Source organism: Tachypleus tridentatus, chromosome 1, assembly GCF_004210375.1.
Source record: "Tachypleus tridentatus isolate NWPU-2018 chromosome 1, ASM421037v1, whole genome shotgun sequence".
Classification (NCBI taxonomy): domain Eukaryota; kingdom Metazoa; phylum Arthropoda; class Merostomata; order Xiphosura; family Limulidae; genus Tachypleus; species Tachypleus tridentatus.
The window spans coordinates 14519990-14536289 of NC_134825.1; the positions used below are offsets into that span (position 1 = coordinate 14519990).

Sequence of the window (16300 nt, forward strand, 5' to 3'; positions counted from 1 at the left end):
TAGATGTTATAGTATCAAGATAGCTACGAGTGTTATCTACAAAACTATTAGTAATGTTATCGTGATATGAAAACAAAATATTGTATTTATAAATATTTCTTAAGAACTTTCAGTTCGCTGTCTTTAGATAAATCTAATAGTAACAATATATCGTCACGTGATTAGTTTAGACACCTATCGGCAACATTATTTATTGTAAAATTTGTGTATGGAATACCTTAAGTATCAAAGTGACTTTCAAACAAAAAAGTTTCTTAAACTTATATATAATAACGTTGAGTGTTTACTTTTATTATAGAAAACACAAAAGTTATTAATATAAAATAATTCTGTATAGAATTTTAGTCCTGTGATTATTGATACAATATTATTAACATTGTAACTATTAGAAAGAAAATAATTTAAACAATCTCCGAATATCATAGATACAATTGCTATAACCGAAATTTAGATTAAAAAATACAATTTGTGTATTGTTCCTTATATATCATACTGGTTTTAGTATAGGGGTCGTATCTTCATCTCCACATCTGGAAGTGAGTATTTCTGTCCTTTCCATGCACCCCATTCCACACCATCAGCATAACTCTCGTGTTCACCATTCAGATAAAGTCCATTGAGGTTGGAACTGTGACACTTGCTATACCACCAACCTCCTTTAAAGGTTTGGGCACAGCTTGTTTCATAAATGTCATTATCTTTGTCTTTTGTAGAAAAACTGAACCCATTGTGTCCACTGAACCCGTCTCCTGTAGTATGAATCAGTAACATGACATCAATAAATCAGCTATTATAAACCAATATGTGAAATATGTTAGTTGGTTGATTAAAAGTACATAATAACGATATATTGAAGATACAAACAGTTTTAATATTATATTCTTAACGAAAACATAAATATACCTAACACTTTAATGACAACATAAACAAAGAAAGTCTTCCATATTCACCAAAACCCACAATAAGAAAGACATTCTAACATAACATTGCACAACAAAGTTTTTGCTTCTTGAACACTGTTTGGTGTTCTTATAGATCTTTGGCTGCTGATCACGAAAATCACATCCAAATTTGCCCATCACGTTATTACCCAAAATTCTCACCATGGTCAACTGTACATCATATACAACAAATGTAAAATAAGTTTATGACGTCTAATGATGTACAGGATAGACACTAATTATGAGAGATAAATCCAATAGTTGAGGTAAAATAGTTCAGAACGTGAGTTCGATACCAGCCGAAGTTATTTTGAATAGAACGAGTGTTATACTGAATTAGGACAATAATAAATGAGGTGCAAAACAGCTCAAGACAGTGATATATATCAGATATAAAACAGCCTTATTACAAAAATAGATACATAAGTGAAATAATGAAACAATTCATAATTATCACAAAAACTGTAGTCATAAAATGACTTATCAATCCTTACGATAGACAACTAATGTAAAGTTGAGACAGTAAAACGTAGGTAAATTCTATTTTGATCTAATCAAAATTAAGATCATTCATTGAATTATATGACACTTGGCTGTGGGCTAGATGATCTCACATTGTGTTTTCACTTTATGCTTATTATACCAACATTCTCAACACTTATAAGTTTTCACACTCTCCGTATAAAGGAGGCCTTTGCATTCCTGTCACTAAAATCGTAATAAACAGAGAGTAATTAAACTATGCTGTTTCGATTAATTGATTTTGGTTTGTATGACTCCTCCTATTTCGACAAATCAGACGTAACACACACTGTGGTTTTTATAGAGGTTACATAGTTAATTAATTGGTTTAGTTTATTGTAACAACCTGATTGCCATCGTTTCTCTAAATTTGCTGTGTTATTTAAATTAAAACTTTTTTCCCTTAAATTAATGGATTTTATCTTTCCATACGAAAGTTATACAAGCAAGTGGAATAGCCAATGGTCACTTTGTTAAATCTGACATAAATTTATTATCAGATATTTTAACTAGTTTTCTTCATGAAAATATTTCTACCTGTTTGTTTTGAAATGATAATCTGAAAGAGTTAGATACAAGATAATCCTTATAAATTACATTAAACAGTGAACTTTGATTACCTGCGTCACCAGAGTAATTACTGACATGTAATCTGTATAAGTAGTCTTCGTTTTCTATCCAAAACTCACGATAGATGGCAAACCTTTCGTTTCCTTCCTTGTCCTTTAAATCAAACCTGATTGAATAATTTCCTTGGTTTGTTGGAGCATAGATCCGATCGTTTCCAATAAATTAATAATGAAACATTTTCATTTTACACAAAATTTATTTCATAGTAAATGAAGGGAAACATTTAAATTGTGTAAAATTATTTTAAAATAAACTTTTATCAATCTATTTTCAAAATGGAAGACTTAAATATATTTCATAGTTGTATAAAGCAGTTCACTAAAACAACAACATAAAAACCAATAATTGAAACGTTACAACAAACTACTAACTAAGGAAGGTTTACGGATTAAGATAATTCTGTTAGTTATCCAACAAAGACTTTGACAGAAGAGACAAGAATTATTAACGTCTTTACTACATATTTTTGTTACATCCTTAAAGGAACAATGATTTTTATCTTGTATCTCTGAAAAATGTATTCAAAAGTCTAATTTAACTTATCTAACCATAACTCTTTGTATATCATTAACACCATGTGTTTTTAAACTGTGAACAGAACCTACCAAGCCAGAACTCTTTCTTAATATCTCCAAATCCAACTTTGTAATCTGTCCAAGGTTTGAAAAAGTAGTCCTTTGGGTTTCCATGGTTTCCTCGTCTTTGGATTACCTTAGTAACAGAAAATGATTACTTTTAAGTTTATTGTAATAATTAAACTTATTACACATGTTTTTACAAAAACAATTTTCTATTATCTGTAATACACGTTACTTACCGTCCAGCCTCCCCCATCAGTAGTCATGTCACAGTAAACATAGAAACTTCCAGTCGTCATCCATGACCTGGGTCAGATACGGTACGATCCACTAGCAGAATGTCTATTAAGTAGAATATCAGCACAGTCTGTTGGTCCAGGAGAAGAAAGGGAACATGTGTGGTCCGTTTCTTGGTTGATTAGATGTTTTTCTAAAATAGAAAAAACATAATCTTCACCTGAGCTAGGTTACATTCTACATATATATATGCAAGTGGATAAAGAATTTCATTTATTAAATGCTATTTACACATTATGTAAACAGATTTGGAAAATTGTTAAAACTGTAAACCATTCAAAGATGTAACGTAGTTTATACTGCTGGAGATTTTGTTCAGTAATAATAATTCAGTAAGATAATAATACACATGTATCATTTATTATAGAGTTTGTTTGTTTTTTTCAATTGGATTAAGGATGGCTTATTCAGAGCATCAAATTTATAAGGTGAAATAACGTGTTGATACTTAAACATTGGTTAGGCCAATCAAAGTAGATTATCCGTTTGTAGCTAAAGTTTTCGAAAGAATTATACGGTTCGACGGTAATTGTTGATTGTTAAATAACGCACATTATCTAGATATTATGAACTTACCTTTATTATAAATCGTCACGTGATATTAGTTTATACAATAACAATAGTTGATAATACTCGATGGAACTTTACCGATTGGAAGGTGCTTTGTTTGATTGGTTTGAATTTTGCGTAAAGCTACACACGGGCTACCTGCACTTGCCCTTCCTAATTTAGCAGTGTAAAACAAGAAAGAAGGCAGGTAGTCATCCTCACCCACTACCGGATCTTAAGCTACTCTTTTTACCAACGAATAGTGGGATTTACTCTTACATTATAATGCCCCCACGAGAGAAAAGGTGAGGATATTTCTTGTGACAGGGATTTGAACCCGCGGCCTTCAGATTACGGCACAAACGCTTTAACCCACCTGGAAATACCGGGGCTGAAAGGTGCTATGCCAACCAACTGTTAATATAAATTCCATGTTGTTTCTGTACAGTAAAACTACCACCACACTTTTGCCTCGTTTTGTAAATAAAAGGTATTTATCTATTATCTATTTATGACTTTCTGCAGTCTGTTGGTGCAGTTGAACGGTAACATAAAGGAATGAAATCAAAACTGGCATCCGAAATGGTAGGTAGCTGTAACTATAACATTGATATCATAGCCAAATTCGAACCTAAGAATACGGCCTAGCTAGATGTCATCATAAGTATATGATAATATATGAAACACCCTAACATAAAATTTCCACGTACCGTTTTTGGTTCTTAAGTTTCCCTATGACTTGCCTATGTGTCAATATACCAGTCCAGTGTTTCCATTATATTATTTATTTTTGTAGCTATTCCAATCCACGAGTTTTTTATGTTTATTGGTGCCTTGCAATTCCTCAAATTTAATTTAATTCAACAAATAGTTTTAATTCAAGTTTTTTAGATTCGTTTCTTTCTGTCTCTTTCTTTGAATGTTTTTCATAAACCTGCTATATACAACATACTTTTGAACACAGTAGCTGTTTATCCATGCATATGAAAAATTTCAACTTTAGTGCATTATTTCGAACTTTATTATTTCTAAAACGACAATAAATATATTCTTCAGTAAGAAGTGAGCTTGTAAACGAGTGAGACTAGCCAAGAAAATAATGTGTTAGTTTAAGCGAAATGTGACAATATGCACTGAGAATTAATTTGCTCGAAGTGAACCTAGACCGTCGATATTCGGTTCTAGACCGGATATGAAACCAAGCATTTTTTGTAAGTTCGTTAAAATTATTGTATATAATTTTGTATTTAAATACCATAAATTGGATACATATCCACATTTAATTAAGTTATAAATTCAAATTTCCGATTATTTTGAATAGTAATAAATTAACCTAAATTAATCATAAGTCGTAAACTCTTCCGAATAAAACATAATATGTAACCAAAAATAAATGGAAGGCAGATAGTCACCTCCACCAAGTTTTGGTCTATTGTTTTTACAGATAAATAGTGGAATTGACTGCACCATTATAATTAGGAAGGGCTAACGCAGATAGCCTTCGTGTAGCTTTGCTCGAAAATCAAACCAAACCAAAAATTATTTCAATTCCATCTTATGTGACAATTTTGATTTTCAAAGTTTATAGAATTGACATAATCCATGATGTTACCCAAGGCAGAGCAGTATATTCTTACTTTATATTAAATTATCCAATCTACAAACAACACATTTGGATCTTGATGTTTTACTTGGTAATTGATCTTGGCTGTAGCAGTGATGCCGGTCGCACTAAACATGCTTCTCCTTTCAGCCGTGGGGCATTATAAAGTGACGGTCAATCCCACAATTCGTTGGTAAAAGAGTAGCTCAAGAGTTGGCGATGGGTGGTGATGACTAGCTACCTTCCCTCTAGTCTTACACTGCTAAGTTAGGGACGGCGAGAGCAGATAGCTCTCGAGTAACTTTGCGCGAAATTCAAATAAACAACAAAAAAAAAAAGCTATAACAGTGAAAACACTCTCGTGTTTCTTTTGCTGCCATCTGTCGGGTTTTCCATACTTTATAACCGATCAGCAAATAGTTTCCACCCAATGAAGTTGAAAATATTTTCTTTCACGTTGCACGTCTTTGATCAGGTCAACTATATTACAGTGGTGTTCATACAGTAACACATGACATCTACTTTTATACACGCTACTGTGATAATATTTACTTGTGTGATATGAACTTGACAGAATTTATCCTGATAGTTGACAGTCGCGTACACATATACTTATCCCATATTGAACCAAGGAATGTTAAACTCGTTTCCAAGGATTTGCACTTTTGAATTTTTATTTCCTTTCGCTCAGATACCATACAGTTCTCTTTCATCATTCTGGCTATACTTCCGAGATAAGACAGTTGACTTTTCCACTTTTTTTAAGAATATAAAGAATGCAGTGGATTAAACATTTTTACTGGCAAAAATCAATATTTGAAAGATAAACACTCTAAAAGGATTTCTTAAAGAAAAAACAAATTTACATCTCAAATGGCTAAATATCTCTAAAGAAGTTTTTATTAACAAAACATCGTTCTTTATGAAATATTATTCTGTTAAATATTATCATCTTCATGAGACTGCATATTCTGTGATATGAGATTATACAGTTCACAGCAATCTACGGCATTGGACTAAGCACTCTGTAATATGGAACTACGAGTTTCGCTACATTGGAACAAACATACTGTTCAACAGATGTGAAAAGTTATGTAACTTAGTCTCCTGTAAATAGTGTTACTTAAATCTTGTAGAAAATCTAAGAGTATATTATACAGGTATCATTTCAAGGATCGCGTGTGGTCTAGAGGTTAGTGTACACAAACTGTGCATCGGAGGATTGATTGTACGAGTCCTTTACCACACAACCACTTGACTAAATTTGAGTTTATGGATGTGCTATAACATTAATGGTCAAATACTATTTGGTTAAACAACAGTAATTTAAGAGTTCAACAGACACAATTGGCTTGCTGCTTTAACTCTAGAGGGAACGTGTATGAAATTCTGAAAGAAACAAAACTGATCTGATAATCACCAAGAATGATTTTATTGAAATGATCTGATTGGTTAACTTATTTTATTGCTTCGGCAAAGTTCGTTGAGAATTCATTACACAACTCTTCAAACTGTCCGACAACACATCAGTTAAAATTTACTGAAATGGAACAATTGTTAAAAAAGACATTTATATTATTAAACAAAATTCAGCAGAATATTATTTTCACAACCATTTGCTAAAATAAAAGTACAGTTTAATTGCTTCAAATTTGATACATTCTATGTTGCAGTATATACAATTCGTTATTATAAGTATAGAATACAAAAGAGAATCACAAGCTTTTTATATAAGAATAACTTAACCCAAACCTCCAGAATGATGTTTTCGTAGATTTAAGTATAACAATTAGACAAGGCGAAATAACACTGGTTGAGAGTTAAATCTATAGTTTTTTAGCTATAATAATGTTAACTTTATTTGATGTAATATTACTTTCGCTTGTTTCTTGCTTACTTCATTTTTTGTAGAACAGTATTGAGTCTACCAACACACAACGCTGAAATAGAGAGTTCGATTCTTCAAAGTAGACACAATTGACAGTCTGAGATAGTTTTGTTTTGAAACAAAAAACATCCGTTTTTAATAACAACATTCTTTACGAACTTTGACATGGTTGTTTCTAATCTTGTGTAAATTTACCTTCTTCTCGAAGACTAAAAATATTAGTTGAGTCACTTGAACCAAAATAAAATAACCATTTTTATTGATTTTGTTTTGAAATTGGAAAATAAAATTACTCAATTAGAAATATTTCTGCTAAGCAAATTTCTGTAAAATTGGCATTTAAATAAATACACTGATCCTTAACCATTAATGGGTTTATACGAGTTTAAACTTCTAATGGAAGTTTAATATCTTAAGGTGAGATGATGAGCCTTCTTAATATTCATTAAAGTGGTAATATTCTAGTTTAATTGTCAAGGTGATTTTTAATTTTTAGAAACTGCTATTTAAGAACTAAGCCTGAATATAGCTGAACAGCTACACAGAAATGCGAGAACAGTTGACTAAAGAAATGGATTTCGTAAAATTGAGGTTGACACAGTACATCTATTTTACATTCTAGAAATAATTTGCAAGTGGTTAAAGAAAATAAAAGTAGAAAATGCGGAAAAATAAACATTTACATTTTTATTATACATCTGTAGTTCTCTTACATGTGACTAACACTAGTTTAATGTGGATGACCCAGGAATATAAGCATAACTTTTGGTATATATAGATTCTTTTATATAAGCAAAAATACCACTTCTAGCTGATTTTTAGTAATTGCCACACAAACCAGTGCAGCATTTTGATACGTATAAAAAAATTCACAAACGTATGAGATGCTTTAATTAGATAAAAAGAAGATATTGACACTACCTTCGAGGTCTAGGTCACAAGAGATGATATTTCTGCAATAATGAGAAAATATAATAAAGTTATTATAATGGTACTACCAGTGTAATCTGTGCATATTTCATTATGTGACATTTTCTGTAATGTCTAGTTTATTTTTGATTCAGAAGTTCTACCAAACTTTAATTATCGAGATCTCTAGATGTAACACAAATTCACTGGATTCACTCCTCTTTGACCATTCTGTGCTCTGTATTATTCTTTCTTGGAAACGGCTGTAAGAGTGGCTAAGTAGCAGTAAAGAAAGACATCCCTAATATGTTGAACTGTTTCACCAGAAAATGTTTATTTGAAGGTTTCTTATAGTTGTTTGTCACCATTTGAATATAAATCTCTATTTTCTTCTATCCCATTTTTAGAAACAAATAGCATCGAACAAAAACTACCTCTAGGAATCTCTGTATATTATTCATTAACTTCTAATTATTGAGAGTTTGATATTACATATTTACCGCCGAGCACGAAGCTTAACCAATAGTAACATGTTTATTCCTTTTATATTTTACAATTGATAGCTAAATTAGAATACCATTAGACTCTAATTACATAAAGATCTATAGTTGTTTTATGACTTATAGAATATTAAACTAATTTCTCTTATTACTTTAGTTTAGTCGACAAATTTATCTACCAGGTGATGATATCGAGAATAATGTTTCATTTCTCGTTATTTTTATTACAGTTACCAGTACTACAGTAAACGTTAGAATTTAAAAATATATCTTCCATTTTAAATTAAAAATCAGCCATTTGCAGTGAGAAAGATAGTCGTATTACACTTGGATCAAACAATATATTAGAAATTTATAATTATATTTTATAAGTTATGTTATCTGTGTTTCATTTTTTGTATCATAACGACTTAATAACATCTCTTACGAAACGTGGTATTATGTATTCAAACATCATTTAGCAAGTGGTGGGTAAAAACTGATACATTTGTTAAGATTTATATGATTATTTTCTGTTATATTTAAAAAAATAGAAAATTATTTTATTTTGAAATTGTATATGATGTGTTCTGCGTTCTTTGCTGGATTTCAATTTCACATTTTTTTGCTGAAGTTCATTCCTCGAACTGTGATAAAGATTGTTTGTTTCTTTTTTTTTTAATTTCGCGCACAAGGGCTACCTGCGTTAGCCGTCCCTAAGTTAGCAGTGTAAGACTTGAGGAAAGACAGCTAGTCATCACCACCCACCAGGAACTCTTGGGCTACTCTTTTATCAATAAATAGAGGAATTCATCGTCACATTATAACGCCCTCACGAGCATGTGTGGTGCGACGGGGATTCAAACTCACCACCATTAGACTACGAGTCCAACACATTAACCCACCTGGCCATGTCGTGCCACAATTACAAGGAAATAATAATACTGCCGTTATTATGTAATCAGCATTTCATCTCTTTTTTACATTCCGTAATACCGTTAATATTAAATTAAAAAAAAACAACACCCCAACATTGTTAGAACGAATATATAACAACAGCTTCAAGATTGTTTCAAACTAACAACACCCCGGATTTACAACGCTAAAATCAGGGGTTCAATTCCCCTCGGTGGGCTGAGCAGATAGCTCGATGAGGCCTTGCTATACGAAAAACAAACAAACAAATCAAATTAATAGAAATAAGTACTCAAAGAAGTTTTAAAATTTTTCTTCCTCTTCTCCATTTTGTTAAAATAAAAACGTAGAAAAACTAGAAGGACCACTCGAAAAATAATATTTACGTTGGTAGACAGTACTGTGAAATGAAACACCACACTCGAGGGAATGCATTTTTATAATTTTGTTTAAATGTATCTTTTTTTTTAATAATTTTATTGGTTAATTACTATTCACTGCTAATAAAAAATGTTTAATTTAGAAATTACAATTAGGTGAATGAATATCAGAATTAATGGTTTATTTGTTTCTTTTTTAATTTAATCCAAAACTACACGAGGGATAACTGCTCTAGACGTCTTTAATTTAGCAGTGTAGACTGGTGTGTGTTTTTCTTATACAAAGCCACATCGGGCTATCTCCCGAATCTACCAAGTAAGACAAGTCATCACCACTCATCAGCAACTCTTCGGCTACTCTTTTATCAACTAATAGTTGTACTGACAGTCACATATTAACGCCCCCAAGGCTGAAAGGACGAGCATGTTTGCAAAGGCAAATCGAACCCGCGACCCTCGGATTACGAATCAAGTACCTAAACCACCTCATCATGCCGGGACTCAGTATCATGGGAGTGGCGAAGAGTTTCAAAACACGGTATCTGTTTTGGTACATTCCTGTGACAGTTTTGGCCTGAATTCCCACTTGGGTGGATCCAATGAAGGAAGTATGAAAACAACAATGAGATATTCGAGCTTTGTATGAGAATGTGTCAATAAAACTGATACTTTCTACTGATGGCTCTTGATGGAATCTCATATTTAATTAAATATTTTATTGTTAATAAACTTTAAAATAATAACCAATAACAAAAAAGTTATCTTTAATCAAAACGTTTTATATGTGTAAAAATGGTCAAGATTAAATATTCAGACATATATACGTACACACACACATATTTTTAAATATAAAATACGTATTAATATATATAAAAATATTAAAATGTACTTTATGTTGGCTGAAGTTTCATGTTCATTATTAAACACAAAGCTACCGATGCTAGGTTTCTAACAGTATAATTTCACAAATATAACGCTGTAACACCGGGACGATGATAACTGACTACCACTTCAGTTTTCATCTGTTCCTTTGGTTTAGAAGGGTTTTATCTTGTGGGGCAGATTTGTTAAACCCATTTGTTCTTGTTATGATGTTAGTATGACTTGCCTTCTAATTTTTAGTTTTATTCAATTTATATTTGTATGTTACTTGAAGCTCATCGGGCAATATGTATGTTATGTTTCCTTCCGTTTTTGGGTCTAGCATCAAAGGTGGATAAAGTACTCTACTCTTAACCAAAAACACTATTCAATCACGTATAAAATATATTGAAAGTTTCGCTTCATCAATACACCATTCAATAATTCAAGATTCATCGCTGAAGATAAATGCCTGTCTTGTCAGTTTTATTGCGTTATTTTTTTTTCCTTTTGAATTACTACACTAGATAAGAATTCAAAAGAATCATATTGCTGTTCTATACTCTAAAAACAGTAATAAAAGTTTTTTTGATGGATAAAAACAGAACAGCAATGAATTTAGAAGTCTGTGTTTGGTTGTTTTCTTATTCATTTATCATTTTATTATAGAAATCATGCAACTATTCAGTCCTATAACTCGTTGAGTTTGTCGTATGCTTTGGAAGAAGGAGAAACTACCAGTAATTTACTCCTTCTACAGCCAGTTATTTCCCTCGTTTGGTGATGGATGGTACTTTAACAAGTCCTCAGGAATTAACCTTCTGTTTTTGGTTCAAAGTTCATCGTTTAGATAGAAGACTCCATGTATTTTCATATGCCCTAGATGCAACGAATAATGAGAATCTAACTAATCAGGAAACAAGGAATATTATAAGTTTAATTATCAGTGGTAAAACACAGATAAATATTGAGTGTCCCTCTGACTTAGAGGTTGGAAAATGGCATCACGTTCGCTACGTGTAGTCTTCCTGGGAAAGAAGCTCATCTCTGATGATCAATGGTTATCGTTGCTATGGCAATATACTGAGGTAACTAAGGGTAAAACAGTTCAAGAAGGAGATACAGTTGTTTTTGGAGAAGATCAGGGTACAGTTGTTGGTGTATTTGATGGTTCTCAAAATATGGAAGGAGAGCTGAGTGAACTGAATATGTGGAATTCAGCACGAGGCAGAAAGCAAACATTACACCCAAGTAAATGTGCTGATGAGAGATATCTGTACAAAAACATAATTCAGTGTGAAGAGACATTTTATGTTTAATGACGGGGTTGCTGTTTTCATAATGAAATTTGTGCTTAGACATTATGTAACAATACGTTTATATTTGTGTAGAACCACAAGTTTGTAAGAACTATATGTTATATGCAAAACTTTTTTTAAAGTTAAGCTTACCATAACTTTGTTACTCGCTTGCACTTTTTCATCGTAATCTTCAATGTCCTGATTATGTATGTTTTATGGTGTGTGTTTTAACATTGCAAATTGTATATGCCTTTATAGACGAGCCATTAAAACGTTTTACTACAAGAGCAAGACTTAGCTCATATTTGGCCTATTTCATATTTGTTTAGATAAATCTTCACTATAGAGAGTTGCAGTGACCATGTTGAGTTTGCTAACAGTACCATCACCTGTATTTTTGATTTAGTATTTGACCTCCATGTAATTGTCAAGTTCTAAATATCAAACTATTTTTATTGACTCGGATGTTTCGTACGTGAATGTTAAAACCAATCTCTTTACACAAAAAATAAATAAATTTATCTTTTATAAATCAACATACGCAGTAATAAATGTCAAAATTTACTCATGTCTTAGTTTCAACTTCAGAAAACCTTAACAATCTATCGAGAACTTTCGACATATTTTAACCAAATTTTATATAAAAGTGTGTAATAAAAGAATAGAGAAAGTAATATACATTAATAAATTTGTTTGTAATCAGTAAGACTCAGTGAAGGTTTAATGTTTTAATGTTTTGATATTGAGTGTAACTGAACTGTGATAAATCGGTTTTCGTAACTTACATATATACAGATGCCTATACAGCAAACCACTATTAAGGTAGCAATTCATGGTGTGAAATTTTACACACAAAAAAATACAGAAACATATACGCAGAAGTTTCTCTATAATTAGGTACACAGTCACGTAATGGGCTATCTGTGGTCTGTCCATCACGGGTATACAAACCTGATTTCTAGCGTTGTAAGTTTGCAGACATGCCGCTGTAACACTGATGAGCAACTTCAAAATAAATTATATATGAAGATTACCTTTGTATGGAAAGAATAAAAAATGCATAACAATTTTATCAGACGGTAACTTCTTCTAGTTGACTCATGAGTACCTTAATATTCTGATCATTTATAATTAAAAGTAGATTCCATTTCTATGCATTGATAGCTGAAAAGAAACTTGACACATTTTATTATACTGATCTTTTTTTTAAATCAGAATATTTTTCAATTAACACACATTCACACAAGTATCATTTCTTTATTATGAATTACCAGAAGATGGTGTATTCTTCAGCTACGACCTCTGGATGGTGAAATATTTATTGTTTAGAGGGGTGCATGCAGTAAATGACAGAATTACTAAATCTGACAGTCAAATAATACAAACTTCTATCAGTTTTACATTGTTTTTCAAATAAAGCTTCTTCATAAATTTAAAACACATCCTTTCATACGACAGTCATAAACTGTGGTCACAATTATTAATTGATGTTTTTGTTCATCGGAATCCTGTCCATGTTTTAAACCAGGTAGGGTGAGGTTGAGTGTTAACCTGTTCCTTCTTGGAATTATTTTTTTGTTTGCACTGTTAATGAATCATAGGGAATTACCTTTGTTAAGTTGTTGCATAGTATATTAAATTTTGTCTGATGTCCAAAGTTTTAATTAATATATCCTCTCTGTGCCATGCCCAATTCCTAAATAATAACAACTCGGATATTTTTCTTAGCTTCACTTACGGATAATCTAAACGTTTCTTACTTATATTTTAAAATGTGAAGCTGTTTTCTTATTAAGGAAGTTTTTTCGTTTTTTTTTAACTTCACGCAAAGCTACACGAATGCTATCTGAGCTAGCCGTCGCTAATTTAGCAGTGTAAGACTAGGGGTAAGGAAGCTAGTCATCACCACCCACCGCCAACTCTTGGGCTACTATTTTACCAACGAATAGTGTGGTTGACCGTCACATTATAACACTCTTACAGCTGAAAGGGCGAGGATATTTGGTGCAACGGTGATTCGAACCCCGACCCTCAGATTAATCCAAATGGCCCTACCTGGCCTATTAAGGTAGTAAAATCTATATTTGCAAATACTAAGAATCAACCCACCAATTACATGCCTATAAGAAGCTTTTTCATTCCCCTCGAAAGTAAAAACGGTATCTAATGTCAATCATATTATGCAATCACAGCTGAAAGGGTGGAACATGTTTAGCAGCATTACGGTTCAAATCTAAGGTTTGCTCCTGTGAGGCCAGGCCCGCCGTTCGAACTCTAAGACTTCTTTTAGCTCAAGTATAAGGATAAAACACCGCATGCCTTGCATACCTTTTTAAAATGTAGAAACACGTATAATCTTAGAACCAGAAGAAGAAACAATAAATTATTATGTATTGCATGGTTATAAGTTTAAAGATGTTTATACAGAGCTAAATATTTCAAGAACTGTATTTATAAAATTACAAAAACATTATATCTAAAAATAAATTATTTGAAATTAAATATATAGAATTAAAGAAGTGATATTTATGTGTTTAAAATAAATATGTATAAAGACTAAAAATCATGATTTCTCCAAATAATGTAAAATATAAACGTGTTCAACATTTGCAAAATAAACGCTTTGTGTTTTTTTACTACTTTGTCTTTAAATGTTAATTTGCATTGAATTATTGTCAAAACGGTTTTTATATTTTCTCTCTATAAAGTCTTTGATAACTTTTGGAGGTAATAGATAGGCTTCCATATGAGTGACGATTTTGATAATAATTATTTGTTTATATTAAAAGTATTTTTTCAGGGAAGTAATACATGGGAAAAGTTTTCGGACTCTACTCTTTAATTAAGGGCAACTGAGGCCTGGCATGACCCGTTGGTCAGAGCATTTGATTCGTACTTCGATGGTTAAATATGTTCAACCTATTAGCTGTTGGAGACGTTACAAAGTAACTGTCAGTTCATTATTCATTGATAAAAGAGTAACACAAGGGTTAGAGGTGGGTTATGATGACCATCTGTTTTCGCTCTAGTCTTACACTCCTTAATTAGAGATACCTTGAACACATAGCCTTTATTATTTTTGTGCGAAAGTAAAAACAAACAGACAGAATACATTGAAGCAAAATTATATAAGACACAGAATTTAAAATCTTATTACGTGTTACTGATATAAATTATGATGTTGTTTATGTAATAAAAGAATTAGTATGCACTATTGTACATGCAGATTCTGAAGACTTTTTTAGAATATTTTACTTGCACATGCTGAATGTTTCAATAGAATATTGCACTTAAACATTCTGAAGATTTCAATAGAATATTATACTTGCAGATCCGAAAGGTTTCTCTGTTGGTAAGATTATTGAAGTTCTCCTGTATAAAATTATGTTGCATTACATAGTTTATACAGACACGTTTTATAAGTTTGACGTAATAGCTCTGAACAGAATGCTTGGGTGGAAAAAATTTGCAAATGTTTCAAATCTGCAGTCGCTCAAATTTGAACATAGATACCTTCCATTGGTAACTGGATCTAGAAGTAATTACATACAACTTCTAGCTTACTTTCTTTAAGTTTGTTCTGGTATATCGGTTTATCACGTACTGGAAATTCATCAGAATTTTCCACTTTCTTTAATCATAGTGAACCTACTATAAAAAATAGTAATAGTAGTTTCACAATAGACTATAGATAAAATTATGGTACAATATACTATTATTATAGTTTTAAAATAACACACTGTAATGGCAGTGGTACTACCACGCAGATCTATGTGATAAGTGAGAGTACAAACACATTAACGAAATTTTACGATAAAAAAATTGTTGCAAATACAGGTGAAGCCTTGTTTCCGTAAATTATATATTTGTATAACTGGACGTATTTTGAATCTGCATACTAGATGAAGCGGATATGAAATTGATATGAAAAATTAAGTTATTTTATTAATAATAGTTAAAACATTTATGTATAAGTTACTTTGCTATTCACATTAACATTAACTGGGAGACGATAATATTAACCATAGTATATTTCACAAACTTAAGGCCACCCATTGACTCAGCGGTACAGTTGCGGACTTACAACACTAAAAATCGAGGTTCGATGCCCGTGCTGGGCAGAGCATAGATAGTCCATTGTGTAGCTTTGGCTAATTCAAACAAATAATCATGAAGGGAAATATCTCGTAAACGTTGATATCGAATTGAAATTCTTTATTCACTTGCAATACTAAACATACGTTTTATTGAATTTCATCACAATCTAAATAAAATAATATTTCCATAATCTGCAACAAACAACCAATATGATCAGAAAGAAATTCAGAATTAAAAACAAATGACAGAAATATACAACTCAGAAACATCACCAGTGTCATCTGTCGGTCAACTTTACAAGTACAACTTGAAACTTTATTATAAATAAATATGAATATTTTAAATAATT

General features: G+C 31.5%; 1 protein-coding gene and 1 pseudogene across 1 annotated transcript; one reads left to right on the forward strand and one right to left on the reverse strand.

Annotated features, from left to right (window-relative positions):
* Positions 1-381: 381 nt before the first annotated feature.
* Positions 382-3088, reverse strand: LOC143225440 (techylectin-5A-like). The gene is made up of 4 exons (XM_076454910.1): positions 2911-3088; positions 2699-2804; positions 2084-2254; positions 382-749 (listed from the first exon to the last, which is right to left on the reverse strand). The coding sequence occupies exons 1-4, from the start codon at positions 2968-2970 to the stop codon at positions 499-501; spliced, it is 588 nt and encodes a 195-aa protein (XP_076311025.1). The 5' UTR covers positions 2971-3088; the 3' UTR covers positions 382-498.
* An 8208-nt stretch (positions 3089-11296) lies between these two features.
* Positions 11297-11959, forward strand: LOC143225494 (C-reactive protein 1.1 pseudogene; annotated as a pseudogene).
* The last annotated feature ends 4341 nt before the right edge of the window (positions 11960-16300 follow it).